At 41.0% G+C, this 27133-nt stretch overlaps 1 protein-coding gene across 1 annotated transcript in view; it reads right to left on the reverse strand.

The window, feature by feature from the left end:
* Enah (ENAH actin regulator) overlaps positions 1–26884 on the reverse strand; it is a 143300-nt gene extending 116416 nt beyond the window's left edge. The window contains 1 exon segment of the mRNA XM_045149890.1: positions 26735–26884. Within this exon segment, the coding sequence (XP_045005825.1) occupies positions 26735–26739 (5 nt within the window). The 5' untranslated portion in view covers positions 26740–26884.
* Positions 26885–27133: the final 249 nt, after the last annotated feature.

Here is a 27133-nt window from a genome sequence, read left to right on the forward strand (position 1 = left end):
CACATGTCAGCCTAGGATACACAGCAAGACCCAGTCTCATGATAAAATTGACTGGGACTTTCTTTTCTTCTTTCAAAGGAAAGAGTGTTAAAGGAAGCAACATTTGTCAACAAGCACTAAGGTCCACTCAATCTAGCGAATCATTTAAACAATGATGTCAAATTTCTTCTGGTACAAACTTCACTCATCAGATGCGCTTCCTGTGTGTTTTATATGTAACTGAAATTATTTTCTTTAGTTGAATACCAAGGGGATCTGCTGCCAACACTCCCTTCCCAACTTAAAATAAATAAATAACTGCTCCTTCTCTACTCCTGACTGGTAAGTCATTCCAGTACTTCTCAGTCTTTGCCAGGATGTTCCTCCTTGAAGACAACAGGAAACATTCTATGACTCTCAACATGCGCAAGCTGGAAGAATGGGAATATACAAAACCATATCAATAAAGACCGCAAGGGAAGCTGGGCATGGTGGTGCACACTTACAACATCAGCAATAGTGAGGATGAAGTAGGAGGATCACTCCAAGTTAAGGCTGGGCTACATGAAGACCTTTTTTTAAAACCAAGATAAGGAAAAAAGAAAGACAACAGGCAAAACCAAAAAAGAATAACTCCTATTTGATCAAAACTCTCAGCTCTTTTCATTTTAAGGCCTTAGAACGACCCTAGCACACTGACTCTGTGAGCTTTATATACTAAGATCCCTCTTAAATTGCGTTTTGATCACTATCAGTAAGATTTGTTGACACAAATAACCTTATAAACAGGATCCAGTTCCAAGGAGGTTGAATGCTACAGTTTGTTATGTCCTCCCACATTCCTATATTGAAACTTAACCACCAAGCTGCTAGTGTTGAGTTGTTGGGAGATGATTAAATCGTAAGCCTCCCACCCTCAAGAATAAGACAATGCTCTCCAACAAAGCTATTTGATATCAGTTATGTATATGACCTCTGTGGTGGTTTGATTCAGGTTTCCCCCATAAACTTAGGTGTTCTGAATGCTAGGTTCCCAGCTGATGGATATTTGGGAATTAATGCCTCCTGGAGGGAGTGTATTGTTGGGGGCGGGCTTATGGGTTTTATAGCCAGTTTCCCCATGCCAGTGTTTGGCACACCCTCCTGTTGCTGTGTCCCACCTTATGTTAGCCAGGGGGTGATGTCCACCCTCTGCTCATGCCATCGTTTTCCCCTGCCATCGTGGAGCTTCCCCTCGAGCCTGTAAGCCAAAATAAACCTTTTTCCCAGAAGCTCCTCTTGGTTGGGTGATAGAAGAAAAGATTTCATTTCTTCTATTTTCCTCTCATTTTTATAAGGGGAAAATATAATAATCATTAAATAAATGCCTATTATGCTCTACTAAGATTGAGACTGGCAAAACTGAACTGTTGGCTGGATGTGGAAGAGCATGCCTACACCTAGTACTTGGGAAACTGAGGCTGGAAGATTATTCCCAGATTGAGGACAGCCTAGACTACATACTACATACTTTAATGGTAATAGTATATTGTGATGGTTTATACTTATCATAACTTGACAGGACCTAGAATCACCTATGAGGGATTATCTTAAGTTAATTAAGGAACAAAGACCCTTAACTGTTGGTATCACTATCTCATTGGCTGGGTTTATGAACTATATAAAAAGCAGAGAACTGGGAAGGGGGCTGGAGAGATGTCTTAGCAGTTAGGGAACTCACTTAGAGTTTAAACAATTAAACAGAGTTTATTCCCCAGTTACCACATAGAGCCATATGCACAAGGTGGTACATGCATCTGAAGTCCATTTGCAGTGGCTAAAGGTCCTGTCATGCTCATCCTCTGTCTCTCTTCTCTCTCTGCGCTTACAAATGAATGAGTGAAAATATTTTCTAAAAAGGTATTACATTTTACAAAGCAGAGAAATGGCTGGGTATTCAGCATTCATTGCTCTGCTGCTTTCTCATTGTGGACTAAATGTGGCCAGCTCCTGCTGCCATCCTTCCTTCCCAGCCACTATGGACTGCGATCTGGAACTGTGAAGTAAACCCTCCCTCTCCTTAAACTGGTGGGGTTTTGGGTTATTTTTTGTTTGCTTGTTCTTGTTTTTGTTTCTCGAGGTAGGGTCTCACTCTAACTCTGGCTGACCTGGAACTTACTATGTAGTTTCAGGATGGCTTGGAATGCACAGTGATCCTCCTACCTCTGCCTCCTAAGTGCTGGGAGTTAAAGGCGTTCACCACCATTCCCAGCTAGTTTTTATTTTCAGTATGACAAGTCTTCAGTATTTTTTGTAAGTTAGTCCCTTATGTTATTTTTATAGATGAAACTGTGGAGAAATTCTTCTTAATATACCTATTTACCAATAAATAAAAATTTCTTTGGAAATGTCATACACTCAGACACATAATGTTTAAGGTGACTACTTGCTAGGAGGGGAAGGAAGGAGAGTTCTAGAAACTAAATGTGGGTTGTAAAGCCCAGGGGCTAAACACACTGGGAAAGAGAGTAAGTCCTCAGAGGGAGGACTAAGCAACCAGTGAGACAAGAACAGAACCAAGAATACTTAAAACCAAGTCTGAGTGATTTGGGCCAGGATGGCTAAGCTGTGCTGAATGCTATGAAGCCAATGAAAATTAGAAAAGACCACCACTATGGCCAACTTTCAGTAGAAAAGCTCTAATTTTCTTTCCTTTCAAGGGGGAAGTTTGCTATCTGTATGTAATACTTCTAAGCTGTCTAATAACTTTTTGGTAAAAGCCACTTTGCCTCCAGAGCTGTTATGGGTTTTCTAATTACCAGTAGTAAGAGGAGGGAGGAGGAGGAGCCGCAGCAGCAGCACCCCCCACTTGGGCTACAGCTGAGCAGCATCCCTGAACAAAGGGGCTACAGGACAGATTTCAGATTCCTCCACATCTGCAGAGAAAGCCAGACTGCTCCAGCTTTCAGGGAAAATGTCATGAGAAACCCATACTAATTTGTCCCGATATATCAAAGCACTTGAGGTTGAAGAGCAAAATCAGTTACTTCGTGCAGCTAAAAGCTGTGCCTTACCTGAGCAGTGACTGTGTCAAAAACAACTTGCGCAGATTAAACAGCAAACACTGGTAATGAAGGCCCACTTCCCTGTAACCTACTCACAGACAGCATCATCGCTTTATTCAGGATAAATATTCGGCAGAGCCTAAGTCAAATATTCTTGAATTTAAAAGTCACTATCAAAACACTCACTGCTGTTGCTGGCTGTGGAGTAATGGACACTCCACACTCTGGCTGGCCTAAAAACGGGAACAACACTTTTAGAAAACATTTTGGCAATATGATTCAAGAGCTTGTAAAACTGTTTCTATTTCTTTCAAGATCTAATACTATTTCTGGAAATCTATCTTAAGGAATTAGTCTACAATTAGGAAGGGAAAAAAAAGCCTTTGGATTCAGGAAAACATTATTCATTATACAAAATCGCTCTAAACCATGTAAATAGTCATTTATAGGAAAGTAGGTAAATTACAGTGAAACATACAACTAATAAAAATTCTGAGGAAAGCATAGGAAATGGAAAACATACCAAGTAAACAAAGTGAAAATGAATGCATCCAGCATAATCACACGTATATAAATACACACAAAAAAGAGTTCTTTATGTACAAGATGGTACAAATGAGAAAAGATATGAAAAGCAAACTGATTATGGAGTAAATGTGAATGAGCAAGATGGAACACATACAAAGCTGGAGATTAAGGTCTTGAGTTCTTGAGGCAGAAGACCTATAGAATACTCACAGGAGGTGTGAATCAAAGATGGAGGCTGAGGCTAGAGGATTCCAAATTCAAGGGTAGCCTATGCTACAGACCCTACTTCAAAAAGAGGAAGAGGTTGGGGGAGAGACAGATTAAGGGGGGAAAGGGAGAATATACAGTGTCCAGAAGGAAAGCAAAGTCTACAAAAACTTTCCTACACCTCTTTTTAAGTTCAAATAACCTTTATGCTTTTCTCATTTTTTGGTTTTTTATATTATTTATTAGAGAGAGAGAGAATGAATGAATGGATGGATGGATGGATGTACCAAGGTCTCCAGCCACTGCAATCAAACTCCAGATGCATGTACCACCAACTGCACCTGGCTTACTTGGAATCTGGGGAACTGAACCTGGGTCCTTAGGCTTTCCAGGCAAGTTTCTTAACCGCTGAGCCATCTCTCCAGCCTGCTTTTCTCCCTTCTAATCCATGTGTACTGTTCTCTTTTTTCTAGATGACCAATACTATAGTTGACTACGGATTCTTTACAAATGAGAGCACAGTTATTTAGTTGAACATGATGGCACACACCTTTGGTCCCAGAACTTGAGAGGATGAGGTAGGAGGATTGCTGTGAGTTTGAGGTCAGCATGAACTAGAGTGAGACTCTGCCTGGGGTGTCAACTGGATGCAGATTTTGAATGACATATTAAAATTCTCTAACAACATATCTTCCTATTTATATTTTTATTAATATTAGAAAATAAGCTATATTCTCTGCCAAACTGTTACTACATAGTAAATTCCAGGTCAGCTTGGGCTACAGCAAGAAATTACCTCAAAAACACAAAACAAAAAAAGCCCACTAAAACAGGCATGGTGGTACATGCCTCTAATCCCAGCACTTGGGAGGCAGTGGTAGAAGAGTCACCTTGAGTTTGAGGCCACCCTGAGACTACACAGTGAATTCCAGGTCAGCGTGGGCTACAGTGAGACTTTCCCTCAAAAAAAAAAAAAGAATGAATGAATGAATGAATGAAAGAAAGAAAAAGAAAAGGAAGCCAGGCATGGTGGTGCACACTTTTAAACCCAGCACTCGGGAGGCAGAGGTAGGTGGATCGCTGTGAGTTTGAGGCCACCCTGAGACTATGGAGTGAATTCCAGGTCAGCCTAGACTAGAGTGAAACCCTACCTCAAAAAACAAAAAAAGAAAAAAGAAAAAAACTAAATTCATTAGCAGTAATGCTGTAAACCTGTATAAATGTTACTTGAGAAAGCTACAGAAATTCAGAAGATTTTTAAAAAGAAAAATGAATGAATGAATGAAAGGAAAAAAGAAATTCAAAAAGAACACAGTGGTTGAGAGCACAGCAGAGCCAGAGCGCTGGTGCTGGGAGGCTGGCTCCATTCATCTCTAGTTCTTCCCTGCCCTCAGTCTTCTGTGGAAGGAAAGCACTCACCATCCGGGACTGTTGGGAAGATTGAATTATGGACTTAAAGATTTAGAAGATAGCTTGGGCTAAATTATCTTCAATGAAAGACAGAAAGCTATCAACCAGTTCTGGAAATGAATAGAGGCGATTTGTGTTTGCAAAGATGTGCGCCTACTTAATACCAATGAATTATACACCTAAATGGTTAAAATGATACATGCTCACCACAATATAAGGAAAATCTTTCACCCATTTGCCATTGAAACCTTTTAATCTCCTGGGAGATAGGAAACTATTACATTCTATATGAGACTATTAGAATTCCTGTTTAAAAATATCATTACCACTGAGCATGGTGGCACATGCCTTTAATCTCACTCGTGAGGCAGAGTTAGGGGGATCTCTGTGAGTTCAAGGCTACCCTGAGACTACATAGTGAATTCCAGGAAAGCCTGAGCTAGAGTGAAACCCAATCCCAAAAAACAAACAAACAAACAAAAATCATTACCAATTAAAAAAAGATTTAAGGTATTGACATTAACATGTGCTAACACTTTTCAAAGTAAAATTTAAAATACATTGTATTATAATGTTCACATGTTCAAAATATTTGTAACTTGCTTTTCTTTTCTCTTTTTTTTTGTTGAGGCAGGGTCTCACTTTAGCCCAGGCTGACCGGGAATTCACTATGTAATCTCAGGGTGGCCTTGAACTCATGGCGATCCTCCTACCTCTTCCTCCAGAGTGCTGGGATTAAAGGTGTGCACCACCATACCTAGCCTAACTTGAATTCTTAAAAATACATTCTTTAGAAGTTGACAATATTATCCTTATAGTAACAAAACAAGAACACACTGCTATAATCTGAACCAACTTGGGAACAAATCTATAAACACTTTAAAATGAAGCATGTCAGTGTATCTTCTACATAAGTAAGAATGACCATACAGACCTGAAATATAAGCAATTACAAATAGCAACAAAACTCTTTTAATGTCTATTTTTTAAAAAATGCCTTATAAAATAGCCCCAAACCACTCTCTCAGATCACAAAATGAGCATGTGGTGAAAAGGGACACAGAATACCAATTTGCTTACTATTCCCTACGCTGATGGGCAATATTTGTTGCATAGCAACAAGACTGCCATCTGAAAACTGTACAGAACTCCTTTTCTTTTTTTTTTTTTTAATTTTTTTTGGTCTTTTTTTTTTTTTATTTATGAGCGACAGACACAGAGAGAAAGACAGATAGAGGGAGAAGAGAGAGAGAATGGGCGCGCCAGGGCTTCCAGCCTCTGCAAACGAACTCCAGACGCGTGCGCCCCCTTGTGCATCTGGCTAACGTGGGACCTGGGGAACTGAGCCTCGAACCGGGGTCCTTAGGCTTCACAGGCAGGCGCTTAACCGCTAAGCCATCTCTCCAGCCCCAGAACTCCTTTTCTTGATTTGCCAAATCACAATTAACCCCCTCATGCTTGAGAAAGTATGCAAAAATAAATTTGCATATACTACCACCAACATCAGAAATCTAAGAATATAAATGATAGTACAGTTCTAAAACTGCAAAATCATAAGCCCAAATTCCAAATAAATTAAAACTTAAAATAATGATATACTTTACTCTCAATGTTTTTCTTTAATAAACAAAAAAAAACTGCAAATGCCCATTCTGAACCACATTTTATTGAAAGCATCAACTGTAATGTATTTTTACTTTGTTTTCAAATTCTAGGCAATAGCATGCACACTTTGTTTCATAACTTAAAAGTAGTTTGATACTTCTCAGTTTATTTTCTAAAAATCATAATTTACAGAACTGTAACCTGTTTAAACTATTTTTAGTATTTGAACTATTTCTATAGATTGCCTACATAAGTAACTGATAGCATTTTACCCAACTTTTAAAATAAAAATCTACTTCATCTAAAGAACAAAATAATAAGTCATTCCCACCATACATTGGCATACTTTCAGTGCTTTAAACTTCCCCTCTTTGAGAATGTTAAATGGCCACCAAGCCCTACTGAACAGTTCAACATAGAAAAAAAAAAAAACAATTGAAAGTAACATTTGCCAATATTTTCAAAGACCTTTTAAATTCATGAACTGCTCTTCTGCTTCTAACAATGCATTAACTGAGAAATTTACTAGCTTTTAAGTGTACATATTACCACAAACGCATCTATGTATACCAGAAACGTAATACACGTGAAGGCTGGTATCTATGGGTTACACAGTGTAGTAGTACAGTGGTTCAGGTATTCTTTGAAACAGTTCTACAACTGCCCAGCAAGAGCCTCCCCACAAGCAAGCAATTAATCTAGCAGAAACTGTATTACATAAAAGACTTCTGGAAAAGGGTACATAGGTTTGGACGCAGACAAAGCTGAGTTCCAGGCCAGGTTCTACCACTTACTGGCCATGCACTCCAAGGCAAGGGCGCTCATAAAGATCACATCTAGCCTTCAAGAAGGCTTAACTAGTTAGAATAATTTACAGGAAGCACACAGCTAGCACATTAGTTTTGTTCCTTTATGGTCTGTCACTCAAAGCCTTATACAACCTAGCCCAATCTGTCACATTTCCTACCACTTCCTACACAAACTCCAGCTTGAGATTTTAGACAGCCCTAGATGGGATCTTAAGGATGGAAAATAAAATCTGAGAAGTAAACAGCACTGAAAGGTCAAATGCTGAGAGGCTGTAGATTTAATAAGAAAGTCTCTGATTTGAATCTCAGCTGCCATTTACTAATGGGAGTGAAACACTGAGGGTGACTGGGCCTCTGAAGTAAAAGCAGGAATGTCTTTGGGGGAGGTTGAGGCAGTGAGGGTGACTGGGCCCCTGAATAAAAGCAGGAATGTCTTTGGGCCAATCCTTGTAGTCTTCACTTTACCAGACAAGAATCTGGTGTCTCATTAAGAGAACTAAAGGAGTTCAAACTGAGCCCCATGCTGGAAGTGAGGTCCCCTTTCCTAGAATATTTAAATCTGATCCTGACACTATGGTTAGATAAGCCCAGCCCCTAGCCCACACCAATCAGCTGTCTCTCAAGCTCATGTGAGCCTGAAGGGAGAGCCCACCACAATGAGGTTATAAATAGACCCTTATCAGGGGCAAGGGCTCTCTTGGCTGCCTGTTTATCACTCCTAAACCTCTAGGTTCTGGTAAGTCTCCACTCATCTCAATTCAGCTGGGCTTGGAGAACCCCATGACCCCTCTCTACCCTTCTACACAGCAGGAGCTCTCTACACTTTCTTTTTTTTTTTTTTCCCTCTTAAATCTCTTTTCACATTTCTTTCAGGCCCATCACATGGGCTCAAGACTACGTGGGGTATCCATAACCATTCCCGTGGTTTTATACTTCCCTATATAAATATACTTTAATAATTATCTTTCTCAGTTTGGTTTGTCCAATTCTTTGGTTAAATCCAAACACAAACTCAAGAGTTTGGCGTTCAAGGACTTTCCTGAACTCCCAACACAAATCCCCCATAACAGTATGGCTGGCCAAGTCACTGAAGCATTCTGAGCTGTTTCCTCCACTACAAAGTAACAGTAAAAACATTAATCTCACAGCTCATTCTAATCCACTAAATGAAATAATCCATGTAACATTGATTTTCAATGTTCCAACAATAGCATCTGTTTATCAAATATTTACTTTACCTAAGTAAGGAACAAGAAAAGTTATCATATATAACTGTTTAGCCCTCAAAGGAGAGGCTTAGATATGCTGACTCTATGGCCAAGAACTCATATCCTGTAACAGACATGTGTTGTACAATCAGCTGTCAGGTCTCTACATTGGTGAGAAAAACTTATAATAGTCTTTCAGAATCAAAAAATCTTTCCAGGGGTGGTGGTAAATATGTGCCTATAATCCTAACCCTTAGGAAGCTAAGGCAGGAGGGCCACAAGTTCAAGGCTAACCTTGACTACAATAGCAAATCCAAAGCTAGCTGGGATATATATTCAGATCCTGTCACAAAGCAAAAGAAAACAACTTTTTTTTTTCCAAGATAGGATCTCACTCTAGCCCAGGCTGACCTGGAATTCACTGTGTAGTCTCAGGCTGGCCTAAAATTCATGGCAATCCCCTACCTCTGCCTCCCAAGTGCTGGGATTAAAGGCATGCGCCACCATGCCCAGCTTGAAAACTTTTAAATTTAAGTTTAATTATGCTTGCTTATTTGTTGAGGGAGGAGAAAGAAAGAATGGGCATGCCAGGGCCTCCAGACACTACAAACAAACTCCAGATGCTTGTATTACATTGTACATCTGGCTTTACGTGGGTACTGAGGAAGTGAACCTGGATCCTTTGTCTTTGAAGGCAAGCACCTTAACCACTCAACTATCTCTCCAGTCCTTTTTTTCTTTAATTTTTTATTTTTACTTATTTATTTGAGTGAGAGAAAGAGGCCGGGGGCGGGGAAGGATGGATACTCCAGAGTCTCCAGCTGCTGAAATGAAGTCCAAATGTATGTGCCACCTTGTGCATTTGGCTTATGTAGGTTCTGGGGAACTGAACCTGGGTCATGGGCTTTGCAGGTGAATACATTAACTGCTAAGCCATCTCTCCAGCCCTCCCACCCTTTTCTTGAGGTAGGGTCTCACTCTGACTCCAGGCTGACCTGGAACTCACTCTGTAGTCTCAGGCTCACCTCAAATTCACAACAATCCTCCTACCTCTGCCTTCCATGTACTGGGATTAAAGGTATGTACCAGCACACCTGGCCCCAGATCAAAGTTTTGATATATACTCAAAAGGGAATCAGGCAACAACTTGATAAAGCCCAAATGCTTAGCACCTCAGAAACAATCATTTATTTAGAAACAGGGTCATTGCAAAAGGAATACAACATTAGGCCCTTAATCTAACACATCGGGTGTTCTTAGTAAGAAAGTATGTTGCTGGGTGTGGTGGCACACACTTACAATCCCAGCACTTGGGAGGTTTAGACAAGAGAATGGTTACAGGCCAGCCTGGGCTATATAAACACATAGTAAGACCTTGCTGTAAAAAAGCAAAAAAGAGACAAATGGAAGAAGAAAGAGAGGAGGGAGAAATAATGCAACCAACACTCAATTTATTCTTCTTGCATTCTAATAATGTAACTAGATGCAATCATAATATGAATGTTTCCACAATTTTGTTTCATGTGTTGAGATAATAGAGTCTTTTCTCCTCACCTCTGCTATGCACTGTTATCTCTGAAATGTTCTACACTAATTCATGGCCTTGGGTTTTTTGTTTGTTTATTTGTTTGTTTGGTTGGTTGGCTTCTTTTTTGGTTTTTCAAGGTAGGGTCTCACTCTAGCCAAGGCTGACTTAAAGAGTTCACTGTATTCTCAGGGTAGCCTCGAACTCACGGTGATCCTTCTACCTCTGCCTCCTGATATTACAGGTGGGCACCACCACACCTGGTTCATGCCCTTGTTCTTACACCAATTAACCTGCTGAAAATAAATCCCTTTATATATGAAAAGAAAAAAATTAATCACTTACTTAAACATCAACATGTAGCTCAGTAAAAATTAGGCATTACAGAAAGACCCAAAAGTTTTTTGGTTAAAACCACAGGCTCTACACAGAGATGAGAAGCTAAGTGGGACTGAGTAAATCACTTAACTGTCTCTGACTCCATGGCTACATCTAGAAAAGTAGAATAATTATAGTTCTTATATTTTGGCTACTTGAGAACTATTAAATGAGTTCACATATGTACAGTTTCATTCAGTAAGTACTCCATAAGTCAGCTATCATATTTTTAAAAAAAAAACTAAGAAAACTGAAATATAAATGCCAACACCAGAATTAAGAAGCAAGAAATAAGACACTAGAAATAAGGAGCAAAAGAAAAAAATATTCTAGAAACAAGTTTATGCTTTAAAATACAAATACTTGGGCTGGAGAAATGACTCAGGTGGTTTAGGCACTTGCCTGCAAAACCTAACGACCTGAGTTTGATTTCTCAGTACCCATGTAAAAGCCAAATGCACAGTAGTACATATACCTGGAGTTCCTTTGCTGTGGCTGAAGGCCCTGGCATGCCCACATTCATTTTCTCTCTCTTTCTCTCTGCTTGTAAATACATAAATAAAAATATTTTTTAAAAATACAAATACTCATGTGTCTGGAGTTCATTTGCAATGGCTGGAGGCCCTGGCGCACCCATTATCTCTGTCCCTCTGACTCTTAAATATACATACACACACACACACACACACACACACACACACATACAGAGAGAGAGAGAGTGAGTGGGGGGGAGAACACATGCACGAGCAAGCGAGTTGGGTGCGGTGGTGCCCACCTTTAAAAAATACAAATATTTTTTAACAATTTAAATCCAAAAAACATGCATTTTCTATAAAATTAGGAAGCCACACACCTACAATCCTGGCATGCTTGAGCAATGTGGGCTTCACAGTAAACTGGAGGCCAACTTAGGCTCCATGGGATCTTCTCAAAGGAAAATAACAGTAAATAGACATGGTGACCTTTCTATAAGGAAGGCTGAGGTAGGAGGGATACAAGTTTGAGGCCAAACTGGGCTACACAGCAAATACCAGACCAACACTGGGCTTCATAATGAGAACATTTCAAAAAAGAAGAAAGAAAAGAAAAGAAAAATAATACTAAATTTTCAGGTGTAATGCCAAACCTGAGATAGAAACTATTATGTTGCTACAATTACTGAGATGAGACAGAAAACCTGAATATATGAAAGGGAAAAGGGCTGGAGAGATGGCTTAGTGATCAAGGTGCCTGCCTGCAAAGCTAAGAACTCCTGTTCAAATCTCCAGGTCCAATTAAGACAGATGCACAGTGACACAGCATGGAATGTTGCACATGTGCACAAGGGGGCACAAATCTCGAGCTTGTTCCCGGCAGCTGAAGGCCCTGGCGTGCCCAAAGGCCCTGGTGTTCCCATTCTCTTCCTCTCTGCCCCCCCAAAAATAAAAAAAAAATTAAAGCATTTTTTAATGAAAGGGAAAAGTAGAAAACAACATTATAAAAGGGTCAGTACTCTCCCCTAATCATATTAATCCACCTGATCCACATAATTCTAATTAAAATCCAAACATTTAGGAGAGGCATACAGTTTTCCTTTTTTATTGAGTTTACTGGTTTTAACAACCTAATTCTAAAATTAATCTGAAAGTAAACAATAACATATCAAATTCTGAAAGGCAAGAGAGAGCAACTTCCCTGTTAGAAAATCCTGTAAGAAACGAGAACTTGACGGTGCGCTGAAGGTATGCGGCGGCACAGCACTTTTCTCAGAGGCCTCAGGCACTAGGTTGCGGGCTTCACACCACAAATAAAAAGGTGACAGAGATAATTCATCTCCACTAGGCACTGGGCTTTCTCTTTGACCACACAGAGACTTCCAATACCCACAAAAAGGGGCCTTTAGGGAATGGGGGCAGGACATGAGAGGATAACCTGATGGGAATAAAACCAATTTGTACAATGTTCTTATATTTTAAAAAAGAAAAATATTCAAAGAAAAAAGGTAAAGTAGCAGTGTAGTTAGTATTAGATAATTAATGAGTATAGAAATAGAGCTACTATAAGAATTCACTATACAATGAATGTGGTATTTTAAACTAGCAAAAAGTATGGATGATTCAATATGTGATACAAAGGACTATGTATATAATATTTAGCTAGTTATTAACCTTTCATTTATACCAAAATTAATGAAAATGAATGAAACTATAAAATAGAAGCTCTGCGGATATAGCTCAGTGCTTTTCATGCAAGCATGGGTACCTGAGTACAATTCCCAGAACATATATCTTAGAGAAAGGAAAGAAAAAGCCAAGCAAGATGGTGCCCACCTGTAATTCCAGTGCTCAGAGAATGGAGACAGGTGAATCCCTAGAGCTCATTGGCCAGTCAGTCTAGCCTACTCGCTCCAGGCCCATGAGACTCTGTCTCTAAAAAAAAAAAACAACGATGGTGGGACCACACTGAGAGATGACATCCAAGGTTGAGTCTGGTTTCCATATGCACACACACACTCATATGGCAAGCAGAACAGTACACACACACACACACACACACACACACACACACACGGAAGAGAAGAAATGTATGCAAATGTGTACATAATTTTAGGTTATAGAAAGCATGATGTTAAAGGTAAAAAGATGAGCCACTGATGAATTTTATAGGAAATTTTACAACTTTTGTAACCAAACAAAATTAAAAGTTAACTAACCAAGGGGTAGGATACCTTCTAGCAAATTGTTGCCCCAAATTAACAAAACTATTGCCGAGGCTCTTGGTTGCCCATCAGAACTAGATGATAAGACCCTACTGTTTCACATGCTTGGGCTGCAAGTCAGAGAAATCGAGCTGGAGCTGTGCTGGAAGCTTCCTCCCTATTAACTAGCTGCCAGGATGCTAGAAAGAGCTATGCAGCACGCAGCCTCTGGGAGGAGAAAAGCCATCAGTGGTCCTAACCAGCAGCAGACCCTGCAAGCTCTATTTTATTTGACCAGCCAGGTCAAATGTACCAACTGGTACAATGGTGGTATGTCTATTTGGGGGAAACCAACTGCTCTCTGACTAGATTTGAGATCTACTCCACAGGAGGGAATTCCTGCCTGGTACTGAAAACCTAGTCAAAAACCTATGGCTGAGGAGGTCCTAAGCCCTAGAAGGGAAACTACTACTATTGCCTGGCTTAACAGATATATTATGCCCACAAAACTGCCCTCTAAACACTCATTAATGCTATTCTCACTTTTGGTTAGAGAAGCTTCTCTTTTCAGATGACAGTGACCACTGAGGTGACTCAAAACTAACCAAAGTGCTGAGAAGTGACAACGGAGTGCTCAGGACTAGGTGAAACATCTCTACCTCACCCTCCAAAGCTCAGGGACTATTGCAGAAGTAGCGGAAAGAAGGAGCCAAAAGAAGAGGAGGACTGGTACAATGGTGTCTTCCAAATACCAAATGGCTTTGATATTCATGACCTTATAGTGGCTGACACTACCTACACAAGACCTGCATAATAGAAGAGGAAAAAATGATGACATCAAATAGAAGAGTCTAGTGGGAGGAGGATCTGGGATGGGGAAAGGGGGCTGGATGATGGGAAGGGATTATGATCATGGTATATTGTCTATATTTATAAAAGTTGTCAATAAAATTTTTAAAAGATAATTGGCAAACTTAGAAAATACATGTAGCAGATTTTACATGATGGTTCCCCATGAAGAATATCTCATAACATGTCCTTATGTAGTCTCCTCCCATACTAATGGACTCTAGGCTGGATCATGTGACAGTTTGGTCAAGGAAACATAAGCAAATGGATAAGAAGAGGCTGGATAAGAGATGGCAAAATGGGATTAAAGACAGAGATCTACTATAGAGATGGGATAAGGATTGGGGAAGGAGGCAGAGAGACATATTTAATGAAACCAGCCAAGTTAATGGAAAACAAGAACCTAGGTAAGACACAGAAGTACTGCCCAGCTAAATTTTATACACACACACACACACACACACACACACATAAAATACTGGGTTTTGAGGTGGTTTGTCAAACAGTAGTGGATAACTGATACAATACATATGCAGTATTCAAAACTAATATAAAACTAATATAACTCATTCTAAGAATGGGAAAAATGGCACATAAACAGATATTTACTAAAAAGACTGACTGATAAACACACAGAGATGGTCAACCTTTCTGGTAACCAAAAATATACAAATTAAGGGGGAGGAGGGAGAGTTACATAAAACTAAAGATATTATGAGTAAGTGTTGTGGGAAACATTCCCTGAAGTGATGCAAGCACAAGTTTATTTATCCCAGAGTATGACTACACCAAAACCAGTTTTAGTTATGAACCAATGAGTTCATTGGGGTTACTTACAGAGCAGGGTTGGGGGTTACTTACAGGCACACGGGAGACTCCAGGGCCACTGCATCACAGCCAGCTCCCACCCTATTCTGGATGACAGCCTCGCAGAAGCTGCACATGGAGTCCCTCTTCTAGTTCAACCTCTTCTACCTCCTGTGTAATCTAGCTTTTTCCCAAGATCACCTGCAGCTGGAGAGAGGGCAGGCAGGGACAACTGCTGTAACTTCAGGTGAGGGTCTTGTGACCTCCCTTCCTCCAACGACGAGGGAGTTGTCATTACTATAGACATCGCATCACAGTGTTGTTCGGCTCCACAGCTGCCACGGCGACTGGGCCAAAACATTCTTTACCTCAAGATGGCTTCATGTTGTGTACAGAGGAAAAATGCCATACAATACTAAGGCAGATAAAAACCTACTTCTCTGCTAATTATAAAACATTTTTTACAGTGTGTGGTGTGTGTGTAGGTAGATGTTCCCTTTGTTGGGATGGAGAAAGCTTTACTCTGAAGCCATAGGTTGTTGCAGGTAAATCCCAATGCCAGAGATGGGTCAACTCCCCAGTGACCCATCAGGGTGGCCAATGAGCTCCCCCCAAACAATCAACTAGATGGCAACAGTCTATTACTGAAGATACCACATGCAGTGGGTGAAGGACACTGACAAATCAAGCTGGCTCTGAGGAAGAAGCCATTTCTCTGCGGGCTACCTGCCACAGTGGTAGAAAGTGCTATGCTGGCTGTCGGGGGAGAAAAGTCAACAGTCTTCATATGCAGTGGATCCTGCAAGCTGCACAATCTACCAGCAGGGGAAGATGTGCTCACAGGTGCAACAGGGGTATGTAGGTTACAGAGGTAGCCAAATGCTCTCTGACCGACACAGGCCCACTCAGAGGGAGGGATTTAAGGGACTTATGCCTGGCACAGACAACCAAGGCAAGACCTTACAGGAAAGCTACCGCTGTTCTTTGGCTAAATGGAGACGCTATGCCCATCAAAAAGCCAACTAAATGTGTGTTTATGCTATGATTAATGTTGTTCTCACTTTTGGTCAGAGAGGCTTCTTCTTACAGATGGCAAAGACTACTGGGGAGATACACGACTCATCAAGATGACGAGAAAGGCCAGAGCTGGCTGGAGAGATGGCTTAGTGGTTAAGATGCTTGCCTGTGAAGTCTAAGGACTCATGTTCAACTCTCCAGATCCCATGTAAGCCAGATGCACAAGGTGGCACATGTGTCTGGAGTTCAATTACAATGGCTGGAGGACCTGGTACACCAATTCTCATTCTCATTCTCTCTCTCTCTCTCTCTGTCACACACTTTCTCTTATTAAAAAAAAAAAAAAAGCCAGTCTCTTGGGCTTGCCTCCAAAAAAAAAAAAAAAACTTCATAAATTAAGTATCACTAAACATTTGTTTGAACAATAGTAATTGGTTCATTTTCTAAAAGTACTATAAATACAATTATGAAGGAGACTATAAAGAAACAAATGCTTTAAATGAATACAATGTATTTTGTAACTTTTAGAATGTTAAAAAGAGACTCATGAGGCAGCTTAGCAGGTAAACTGCTTGCATGGAACCTGAATTCTGACCTCAGCACCCACATGGGTAAGCCAGGTGTAACCCTACAATTCCAACGCTAGGGAGGCAGAGACAGGAGGATCCCCTAGGGCTTGCTGGCTACTAGTTTAGCTAAATCGTGATCTGTAGGTTTAGCAAAAGATCCTGTCTCAGGTCAGGTGTGGTGGCGCACGCCTTTAATCCCAGCACTCAGGAGGCAGAGGTAGGAGGAACACTGTAAGTTCGAGGCCACTCTGAGACTACATAGAGAATTCTAGGTCAGCCTGGGCTAGAATGAGACCCTACCTCAAAATAAGTAAGGTGGTAAACACTTACAGACAGACACCTGAGTCAGTATCTAGCCTCCACATGTGCACATGAACACACACACACAATATTAAAAAGTTGAATAGTTACAACTTTGCTTACAATAGCAGTCTAACATAAGGTTAAGAGTTTGTGGGAGAAGGAAAAGGAACATTGCAGAACTGCAGAACAAAACACATCCAACCAATATTTACCAATTATAAAACCTGCACAGAAAGCTTCTTCACCGAACTATAAAATAAGCAATTTAGACTCCCTTCAGTTTGACCTAAAGAACTAATTTATTTCCTTATGTCCTAGAGTTCTTTCCATAAAATGTATCCCCTACCAAGTCAATGCATAAACAGAGATACCAGAAAGAACAGAAAATAAAAGACTTTCAAAGCCAATAGAAGGGTAGTTATTCGGAATTCATGTCATCACACCTAGCAACTCTTTACCTCTAGAAAAGTACTCAGTTCACTTAAAAAAAAAATTAAAAATACCATTATTGTTATCTTATTCCCAAAAGACACAATACTCATTGGTACCTAAAACTAGTGTAAACAGACTCCAGAAAAATCACCATCCAGACTAAACAGTTTTCTCAAGATCCTGATAGATTTGCTTCACAGGTCCTATTGGTAGCCTCAGTCATTCTTATTTATACAAAACTACAAAGAGATGGCTGCTAACTTAGCTTTTCCCAAATTTTCCCAGGCTTCCAAAAGTACCAAGGTTTCCAGCTAGGCACTCCCAACCAGCAGGCTCCCAACAAAAGAAAGCCCAGTGATTGTATCTTTAATTGCTTCTTTAGAAAACATCAAGATGTCAACATTAATTCAAATAAAAGTATCAGGGACAACAAATATAATCAGCAATAAAATTCTCTTCTGGTAATATTTATACTTGTCAAGAAATTTAAAAAATAATAATCCAAGGACTAGGAGAGGGAGAAACAGGGCTGCAACTCATACACCACAAACTTCACCATTTTAAAGTATAAAATCCAGTGGTTTTTAATATACACACGAAGTTTTACAACCATCGGCACTGTCTAAATCCAGTCTTGTCACCTCAAGAAAAAAAAAAAAAAACATATCTGAAGTCACTTGCATTCCTCCATCAATCCTGACAACCTAATCTTTCTGTCTGTACCAACACTGCTTCTATCCACACTGGTACTGCTTATTCTTACTCTGCACATTTCCCATGAACATCACCACCCAGGAAGTGACCTTTCGAGTTGGGCTTCCTCTACTAGCATGTTTCCACCTGCACCATAACATATACAACTGCCTCATTCTTTCTGGTGGTCATGTATTATTTCATTGAGTGGATATTCCACATTTTGATTATCCATTCATCATTTTTTTTTTTACTATTATGAATGATGGTGCTGAGAACATTTGTATACAAGCTTTTAGGTGAACTTGTTTCCATTTCTCTTGTGTTATCTGTTAGTAAAATTATTGGGTCATAGGATAACTTAATTCTAAAGCAGCTGCAGTATTTTTCATGGCTTTTCAAATTCTTTACATAAAGATGGTAGACTTTCATAGAAGTAGAGGACTTATTCTTATCAAACCTGTTTGGTGTGCCAACAGTTACGTCACTCTTAATTCTTCCAACTATCTCCATCTTACAGAAGAAACTCAAATTAAAAAAAAATGCAGCCTATTTAAAAAAATGGTTAAGAGGCTGGAGAGATGGCATAGTGGCTAAGGCACTTGCCTGCAAAGCCTAAGGACCCAGGTTTGATTACTCAGGACCCACGTAAACCAGATGCACAAGGTAGCACATGCATCTGGAGTTCATTTGCAGTGGCTACAGGCCATGGTGTGCCCAATCTCTATCTGCCTTTTCCTCTCTGTATCTCAAATAAGTAAATAAAATATTTTTGAAAAAAAATGGTTAGTAAATGTCAAAACCAAAATTTTAACCCATAGCTGACTCTGAAGCCTATATTTCGTACTCTCTACCTATAAATTTGATACCACATCCTTTCATCAACACTTAAAGGTATATTGTTTCATGCTATGGTTGTTTGAATGTAAGCGGCCCCCTATGGCCTCAAACATTTCTGATTAAGCTTCCTACTTTGCCCCCAGCTGGTGGAGCTTTGGGGAGGTGGAGTCTTGCTGGAGGAAGTGTTGCTGGTGGTAAACCTTGGTGTTGATTAGCCCAGCCCATCATACATTCAGAGTTGCCTCACTCAAATTGCTTCCTTCTTGCTTGGTGTGGAGGTGTGACAATCTAGCTGTCTGGTCCACCATGCTGAAATTTCCTCTCAAAAATATAAACCTAGGGCTGGAGAGATGGCTTAGTGGTTACACACTTGCCTGTGAAGGCTAAGGACCCTGGTTTGAGGCTTAATTCCTCAGGATTCACATAAACCAGATGCACAAGGAGGCACATGCATCTGGAATTCATTTGCAGTGGCTAAAGGCCCTGATGTGCCCATTCTCTCTCTCTCTCCCGCCCCTCCTCCCCCCACTTCCTCTTTCTGTCTGCCACTCTAAAACAAATAATTTTTTTTTAAGTTTTAAAAAATATAAGGAGTCACTTAAAGGTTTCAGCTCTCTCCCCACTCATCTTTAGTAATGATTTCTATAGTAACACAAAACAAAGCCTACCTAAATTAGCCTAGCCTTACAATAAAGCTGTACATTCTACCTACAAGCATGTAAATATCGTCTGCTGTAGACTGAATTGAGTTCTTCCCAATTTATACATCTATTTCCTAATTCACCATGTGGACTATTTGTAGATATAGGACTTCTAGGAGGTAAGTAGGATGAAATGTAGTTCTTTCAGTGGGGTCCTAATCCAATAGGATTGGAAACTTTCTAAGAGGGAGACGAACCTCCAGCTAGTCCTCCCAGTCCAGCCGCCACCCCACCAAATGAAGACTGAGAGAAGACAGTCCTGCCAGCAAGGAAGAGCCTTTTCTAGACCTAGCTGGCACCAGACCTGGGACTTCCCCACTTCAGCTGTGAGAAAATAAATTCCTATTTAAGCTACCCAATCTATGGAACTTTGTTACATCAGCCACTAATATACAACATCTTCCATGAATAGCATGAACTACCAAATTATCAGGAATTTCAAGCACTGATAAAAACAAAAAAGAGTAGGCATTAAGAGTAGAAATACACTAGGAGAAAGACATAAGCTTATTGTTCTAACATTTGATTTCTTTGATCAGGCACTGAATCACAGAACATTGTTCTAGCAACTGACTTAGGATTTAATGATAAAGTCAAGGAAACCTGGTATTCACCAAGAGCCTTTGACTTAAATCTGAATTTGTGCCTTTGGCCACTTCTGAATTGTGTTAAGGAATAAGAAACAAATTCTACATTTATCTTGTAGTTGGGATGCCAGTTTTTAGGTAATTTCATTAACACTATCCACAAATACTAAGCTGTACCCTGTACAGCTTTTATAAATTTTTTTTAATTTTTTTTTAATTTATTTATTTGAGAGCGACAGACACAGAGAGAAAGACAGGTAGAGGGAGAGAGAGAGAATGGGCGCGCCAGGGCTTCCAGCCACTGCAAACGAACTCCAGACGCGTGCGCCCCCTTGTGCATCTGGCTAACGTGGGACCTGGGGAACTGAGCCTCGAACCGGGGTCCTTAGGCTTCACAGGCAAGCGCTTAACCGCTAAGCCATCTCTCCAGCCCTGTACAGCTTTTAGAATGTTACAAGCACTCCAAAATGGTGACTGCTACTGTCAATAAAAAATTCTAAAAAAAAATAGCCAGGCGTGGTGGCACACGCCTTTAATCCCAGCACTTGGGAGGCAGAGATAGGAGTTCGAGGCCACCCTGAGATTACATAGTGAGTTCCAGGTCAGCCTGAGTTAGAGTGAAACCCTACCTTGAAAAACAAAACAAAAAAAAATTCTAAAAAAGAATGCCACAAAGTCAAACTCTTATATGAATATCCTCCTAGTATTTTGCTGGTACCATGAATGTAAAGATGCAGACCCTTAGGCTGGTGGTCTGACTCAGTAGTAAAGTGTAGTAGAGTGTTTGCCTACTATGCAAAAAGTATCTGAGTTCAATCCTTACCACACACAAGGACCCTGTCCTCAAGGACCTTATAATGTATGGACATTCCAACATGGCAAAATGGTACAATAAATGCAGAAACACATATAGAGTGCACAGGAATAACTCAGGGAGAGGGGAAGTAGGCCAGTCAGGGACTACTGCTCACAAGGAAATCCCTTCTTGCTTCTGTCCAATAAAAGTTCTTAAAGCCCTTAGTTGGGGTAGCACCCACTGATGTAAAGCCCTCAACTCAGATTCTCTCTTTAGCTTTTACTTCCATCCATTACTTTTAAAGGAGAAGGAGAAAAACATGACTAAGTTGGCACAGAAAAGGTTTAAGCACCTTTTACTCCTCCACAACTATACAAAAACTGATGTCCTTTTTCCAAATATTTCTTTACTCTCACAAAAAGACTGTTTTATAAATTACACAATTACACCTGTTCTAAAGTTGTGTATAGGATAGTACCATAACCATCAATCCAGAATGTAATTTCTTCTTTATCAGTCTAATGGTACCTGACTACTTATTTTGCTTATTTCAACTATCCAAATATCAAACTATCCGAATATCCAAAACTTTGAATATTATATAAGTATGGGTAGTACATTTTCTCTTATTCACACTCATACTCAAGGTTTCTTCACAATAAATACCTGTAATACTGGCATTCAGAATAAAGATGTAGCTCCTACTCCTAAAATAAATTTCTGTGCAAGAGTCACACCTCTAACAGCTACAAGCACAAATAAAGACCCATGGGAACAGATTACTATTTGCATCCTTTCATGGATATTTCACCTGATACTACAAGCCTGTGAATTAACAGGACTCTCTTTTACCAATCTGCTCAATTAACAAGTCAGTATATGTAATTTGGATCATTTGTTCCTTGACTGTACCACTCTAAAATGTGTATTAAATTTATCACTACCATAAATGAAGGTTGCAAAATCACCAAAAGTACTTCAAGAATAAACACACACACAGAAAATTAAAGAAGGTGCCTCACCTATAAAGTAAGGCTGGACTAAAGCATAGGTAAGTGGCATTCCAGGAACAGTTCTCCAGAGCCACTCTCTGGACCCATGTCTCAACCACACGTTACTAATGCTTCACAGCATTGTTTCATCAAGCTCAGAAATCTACCAATGTCTTTTATCAACATGGTAGCCACTACTATCTGGAATACATAAGCAAAATGTAACCTAATCAATATCCTTGAATTAAGCTGGGCTTGGTGGTGTATGCCTTTAATCCCAGCACTCGGAAGGCAGAGGTAGGAGGATTGCCATGAGTTCAAGGCCACCCTGACACTACATAGTGAATTCCAGGTCAGCCTGAGCTAGAGCAAAACCCTACCTCAAAAAAAACATAATTAGGGCTGGAGAGATGGCTTGGCGGTTAAGCGCTTGTCTGTGAAGCCTAAGGACCCCAGTTCCAGGCTCGGTTCCCCAGGTCCCACGTTAGCCAGATGCACAAGGGGGCGCACGCGTCTGGAGTTCGTTTGCAGAGGCTGGAAGCCCTGGCGCGCCCATTCTCTCTCTTTCCCTCTATCTGCCTTTCTCTCTGTGTCTGTCGCTCTCCAATAAATAAATTAAAAATAAAAAATAAAAATAAATCCTTGAGATAAAAAATCCAGAGATAAAGCAAATTGCCCTGAAGTTTTATGTAACAAGCTTAAAAGAGAGGTAGACCTCAAACAAGGGGAACACATAAAGCACCTTCTGTTATTTGATCCTTGTTACCCAGTAAAAAATTATCATTTTACTTTCAAAAAAATTACACACACACACACACACACACATATGAATAATCAGGAGTGAAGATGTAGTTCTGTTGGTGGAGTTCATGCCTAGCAGCCACAAAGCCCTGAATTCAATTCCCAACACTGCATAAAACCAGGTACTATATAATACACACCTATAATCCTAGCACTAGGCAGATCAATGCAGGACGTTCATAAATTCAAGGGCATCCTTGACTATACATCAAACTCAAGGGCAACCAAGGATACACAAGACTGTCTCAAAATTATAGTTTGTGAGCTGGAGAGATGGCTTAGTGGCTAAGGGGCTTGCCTGCAAAGCCAAAGGACCAGGGTTCAATTCCCCCACGACCCATATAAACCAGACGCACAAGGCAGTGCATGTGTCTAGAGATCATTTGCAATGGTTAGAGACCTTGGCCCACCCTCTATCTACCTTTCTCTCAAATAAATAAATAATAATAAAATCTTTTCTAAAAATTCAGTGTGTTTGTGTGTGTGTGTTTATGCGTGAAATTGTGTGCTTCATTCACAGTCACCCAGCTAAATAGTAGTAACCTCATTATGTTTTTTTACATGAGAAAATTTGAGTAACTAGTGGAGCCTGGACTATATATAATATGGACACAAGAATGTCAATCCAAAAGTTTCTGAGCTTTTTTTAGCAACCAGACTACAAGCAACTATTTTAAATATGGCAGGCTCCTCTTTCTGTAAAAAGTAAAAAATAAAATAAAACCCTGATGTTAGTAAGAAGCAAACACTTAAAAGGTGTGCATATACATACACTCTTTGATCACCAAATATCTTATGCTTCTGAAACACTATATACATAAAAAAAAGAACCAAGATCTAGAATGTTCTAGAATGTACAACTGCAAGTGCTAGTTTTTTTGGTCTCAACTCTACCGCCATCCTGTATAAATAAAAAACTTCACTTTTTAAAGCACATCTGTAAGAAAAATCTAACAAATCTAAATACAACATTTTAAAAGGGCAGAATACCTGTTTCAGGAACATAAAGTACTACTCAGTTCCTTTCCACAGAAGACTACATTATGTCTTCAATGAGCATAAATCCAAGTACTAACCAGGCCTGACCTGCTTAGCCTCAACAATCAGAGGAGATGGGGTGCATTCAGGGTGCAATGACTGTAGGGTGGCACACTGTGCCTAAAATTAAGGTATCTATCACAAGAACTTATACTGTAACATAGTCATTTCCTCTTTTCAGAGTTTTGACCAACTTAATTGGAAATTCCTGCCCAGACATACCTATTTATGGATGGCCTTTGAAACACCAGAATTATCATTCACATAACTGAAATAGACTTAATTAAAAAGGCCAGTACTTACATACTACAGAAGCATTCAAAAGCATCATGGAGACTAAACAAATATTAATGAAGGTCCTGTCTTAACTACTAAAATATCCCAAAGACTTTTCTACCAGTGCAAGAATCTTTTACCTCATACAAGGACATCCTATTTTCACAGCTATCTAAGCAACTGCTCACATCAGAGCTGTGCAAACCACCTACCAAATAATCCAAAGCCTTTCAAAGAGAAAAGCTGATCCTCTTTTCTGCTCTTAAATTATTCAAAAGCAGCCTACAAAGAATTACTGTAGACTCACTCCTTAAACAAACTTTTCAGACCTGGATATGATGTTCTATATTTATGCTACTGGAAAAACAGCAGTGTGATTCCTCCTTCTCTACACTGCATCAAGAACATAGCAAAAACAGCTTAGAAAAAAAAAAAAAGAAGTTTGAGCCAGGCGTGGTGGCGCACACCTTTAATCCCAGCACTCGGGAGGCAGAGGTAGGAGGACCGCTGTGAGTTCGAGGGCATCCTCAGACTCCATAGTGAATTCCAGGTCAGCCTGGGCTAGAGTGAGACCCTACCTCAAAAAAACAAAAGATAAAAATAAGAATAGAAGTTACTTTTTACTATGAAAAGAATTTTTTAAATGTAAAAAAAAATTTACCTGAGGCAGCCTGACAACAATACATGATACACATTAAATTTGACCAAATACCCCAAATTTTATTATCTATTTGCTCATAGTCTTCGAATTACACAACTTTATGATTGTTTTACTTTTTAAATACTCTGCTTTCATTCTTTGATAATGTCAAGATAAATTTAGCTAAAGTTCAAGAAACTACTTGCTTCTGGTCTACAAGACCCCTATAGCAGTTAGTAGCTAAGAGAGAAACCAATACTGCAGCGCTTGACATTGCACATGACATAGCAGCCATATACTAGTGGTTCTTCAACTTTCAAGGACATCAGTAGCTAGAAAAAACACACACAAAGGTATCACTGGAGTGTTTCAAGCTGTACTTTATAGGGATTAATTACGGCTTCTGGTTTGTGTGCCATAATTACTTTTCAAACCTTTGAAAATAGCTTGTGTGAAATCACCAAGGAAAACGGGTCACTTAGACATTAAGCAAAACTGTAAGACTGTCATGAATAAAGATCTGGAACTTGGAATCAGGGGAAAAGAGAATTCATAGAACGCTTAAGTGAAAGCACGCGCGCGCGCGGACACACACACACACACACACACACACAGCAAAATGGGAATATGTTCAACTTTGGTAAGAAAACAACATGAAAACTAAAGTTTAAAATGGAAACTACTTAAATTGAAAAAAAATTTCCAATGACATGACATTTTCTTGCCAAAGACAAGGAATTTGTAGAATATATATTCAAATTTCATTGTATTACATGATAAAAGTCTTGGCAATGGTTGACCACGACTCTTTTAACACAAAGGAGATTCAAATCCAAATGAACTGCAAGACTATCTCTTCCAGGAGAAAGAAATGGAGCAATTTACTTTATTCACAATTGCTGAACCTAAAAGGAAGGCCCTTTTAGGATGATAACGCAGAACAGATCAGCCTTCAGTCTACCAAGTGCCATTTCTCACGAAGTCTTGCACCAATCCAAAAAGAGGTGGTTACGGACACAAAACAAGCTTAGGAAAAAGGGGGAGGAGTGGGGGGAATCTCCAATGAATGACACACCACATCATGGTTTATTCTCCTACACAATTGGAGAAACAAAGAGAAAAATATCACACCATATGTTTCAGTGTATCAATTAAAAATATTTCACGACGGTACATTCAATTCTTTCCTTTGGGGCTGAAAAAAAAATAATCGTTTTATTGATAACAGAGGAGGGGAATATGCTGTTGCTGCTGCTGCTGCTGCTGCTGCAATGCAACACCGCCTGCTACAGAAGGGGAGAGCGAAGGGCTTTCCAAACAAAACCCTTCCCCGCCCAGGCTTACGAGCCCCAGACAACTTAGCCCAGCCTCGCACGGCCCCTCGCCGGGCTCCACCGAACCGTCCCCTGCCCTGCCCCCACCTTTCCCGGCTCCTTCGCTTTTACCCCTGCCAGAGGCACTTTCAGTACCCGCAGAGATTTCCGACCTTCCAAACTTTTTTTTTTTTTTTAACCACCCCCCTCTTTTTTTTTTTTTTTTTCTTCCCTTAAACACGACAGCTTTTGTCCTCCAAGCGCAGGAAATTGTTACATACATACACGGAAAATACCTGTTTCTCGGCAACATGCACGCTTCGGTTTCTCGAGCCCCTCCCCATCTCCCGGGGTGTGCTAGCAAAAGGCTGGGGAGGGGGTGGGGGAGGGGGCGGCTCGGCTAATGCAATTCAGGAAGGGGACATCCCGGGTGCAAGAAGAGCCACGCAGGGGGACACGCAAGCCCCCTCCCCCCCCAAAAAAAAATCCTCCCGCATCCGAGCAGTCGGGCAAGGTGACGAGGGAGGAAGAGGAGGAGGAAGGCACGGGGACAAAAGGGAGCGAGCGGGGTGGAGGGGGAGGTGGGGAGAGAACCCGGGGAGAGTGGGTCTCCGGGATCCCCCCCCACACCCCGACGCCCCCGGCCGCACAATGGCCGGCGGGTCGGCGGGCGGGCGAGCGGCCCGCGCGAGCGCGCGCGCGCCCCTCACCTCATGGTGCCGGCGGCGCCGAGGCTTCCCCGGCGCGGGGACACGCGGAGCGCGAGGGTCTCTCTCTCTCTCTGGTCAGGGGCGAGGGGAGCGACACCCGGAGTCGGTCGGCTCCCGCTGGCGCGTCCCGGCGGCTCACACCATGTCCGCGCGCGCACACGGCCGCGAGCCCGCCGGCCACGGGAGGGCGAGGGGAGACGGAGCCGGGCTGCCGCGGGGAGGCTGGGGGTGCGCGGGGCCGAGGCGCGGAGCGGGTCCCCGGCGGCCGCCGCCTCCTCCTCCTCCTCCTCCTGCGTCTCCTCCCGCTCCTCCTCCTCCTCCTCCTCCCGCGAGCCTCCTCAGCCGCCCTGTGAGGGGAGCCGCCGGGGCCGCGCGCCCGCCGCTCCACAGGCCCGCGTC

The sequence above is a fragment of the Jaculus jaculus genome, chromosome 1 (assembly GCF_020740685.1).
Source record: "Jaculus jaculus isolate mJacJac1 chromosome 1, mJacJac1.mat.Y.cur, whole genome shotgun sequence".
NCBI classification, from domain to species: Eukaryota; Metazoa; Chordata; class Mammalia; order Rodentia; family Dipodidae; genus Jaculus; species Jaculus jaculus.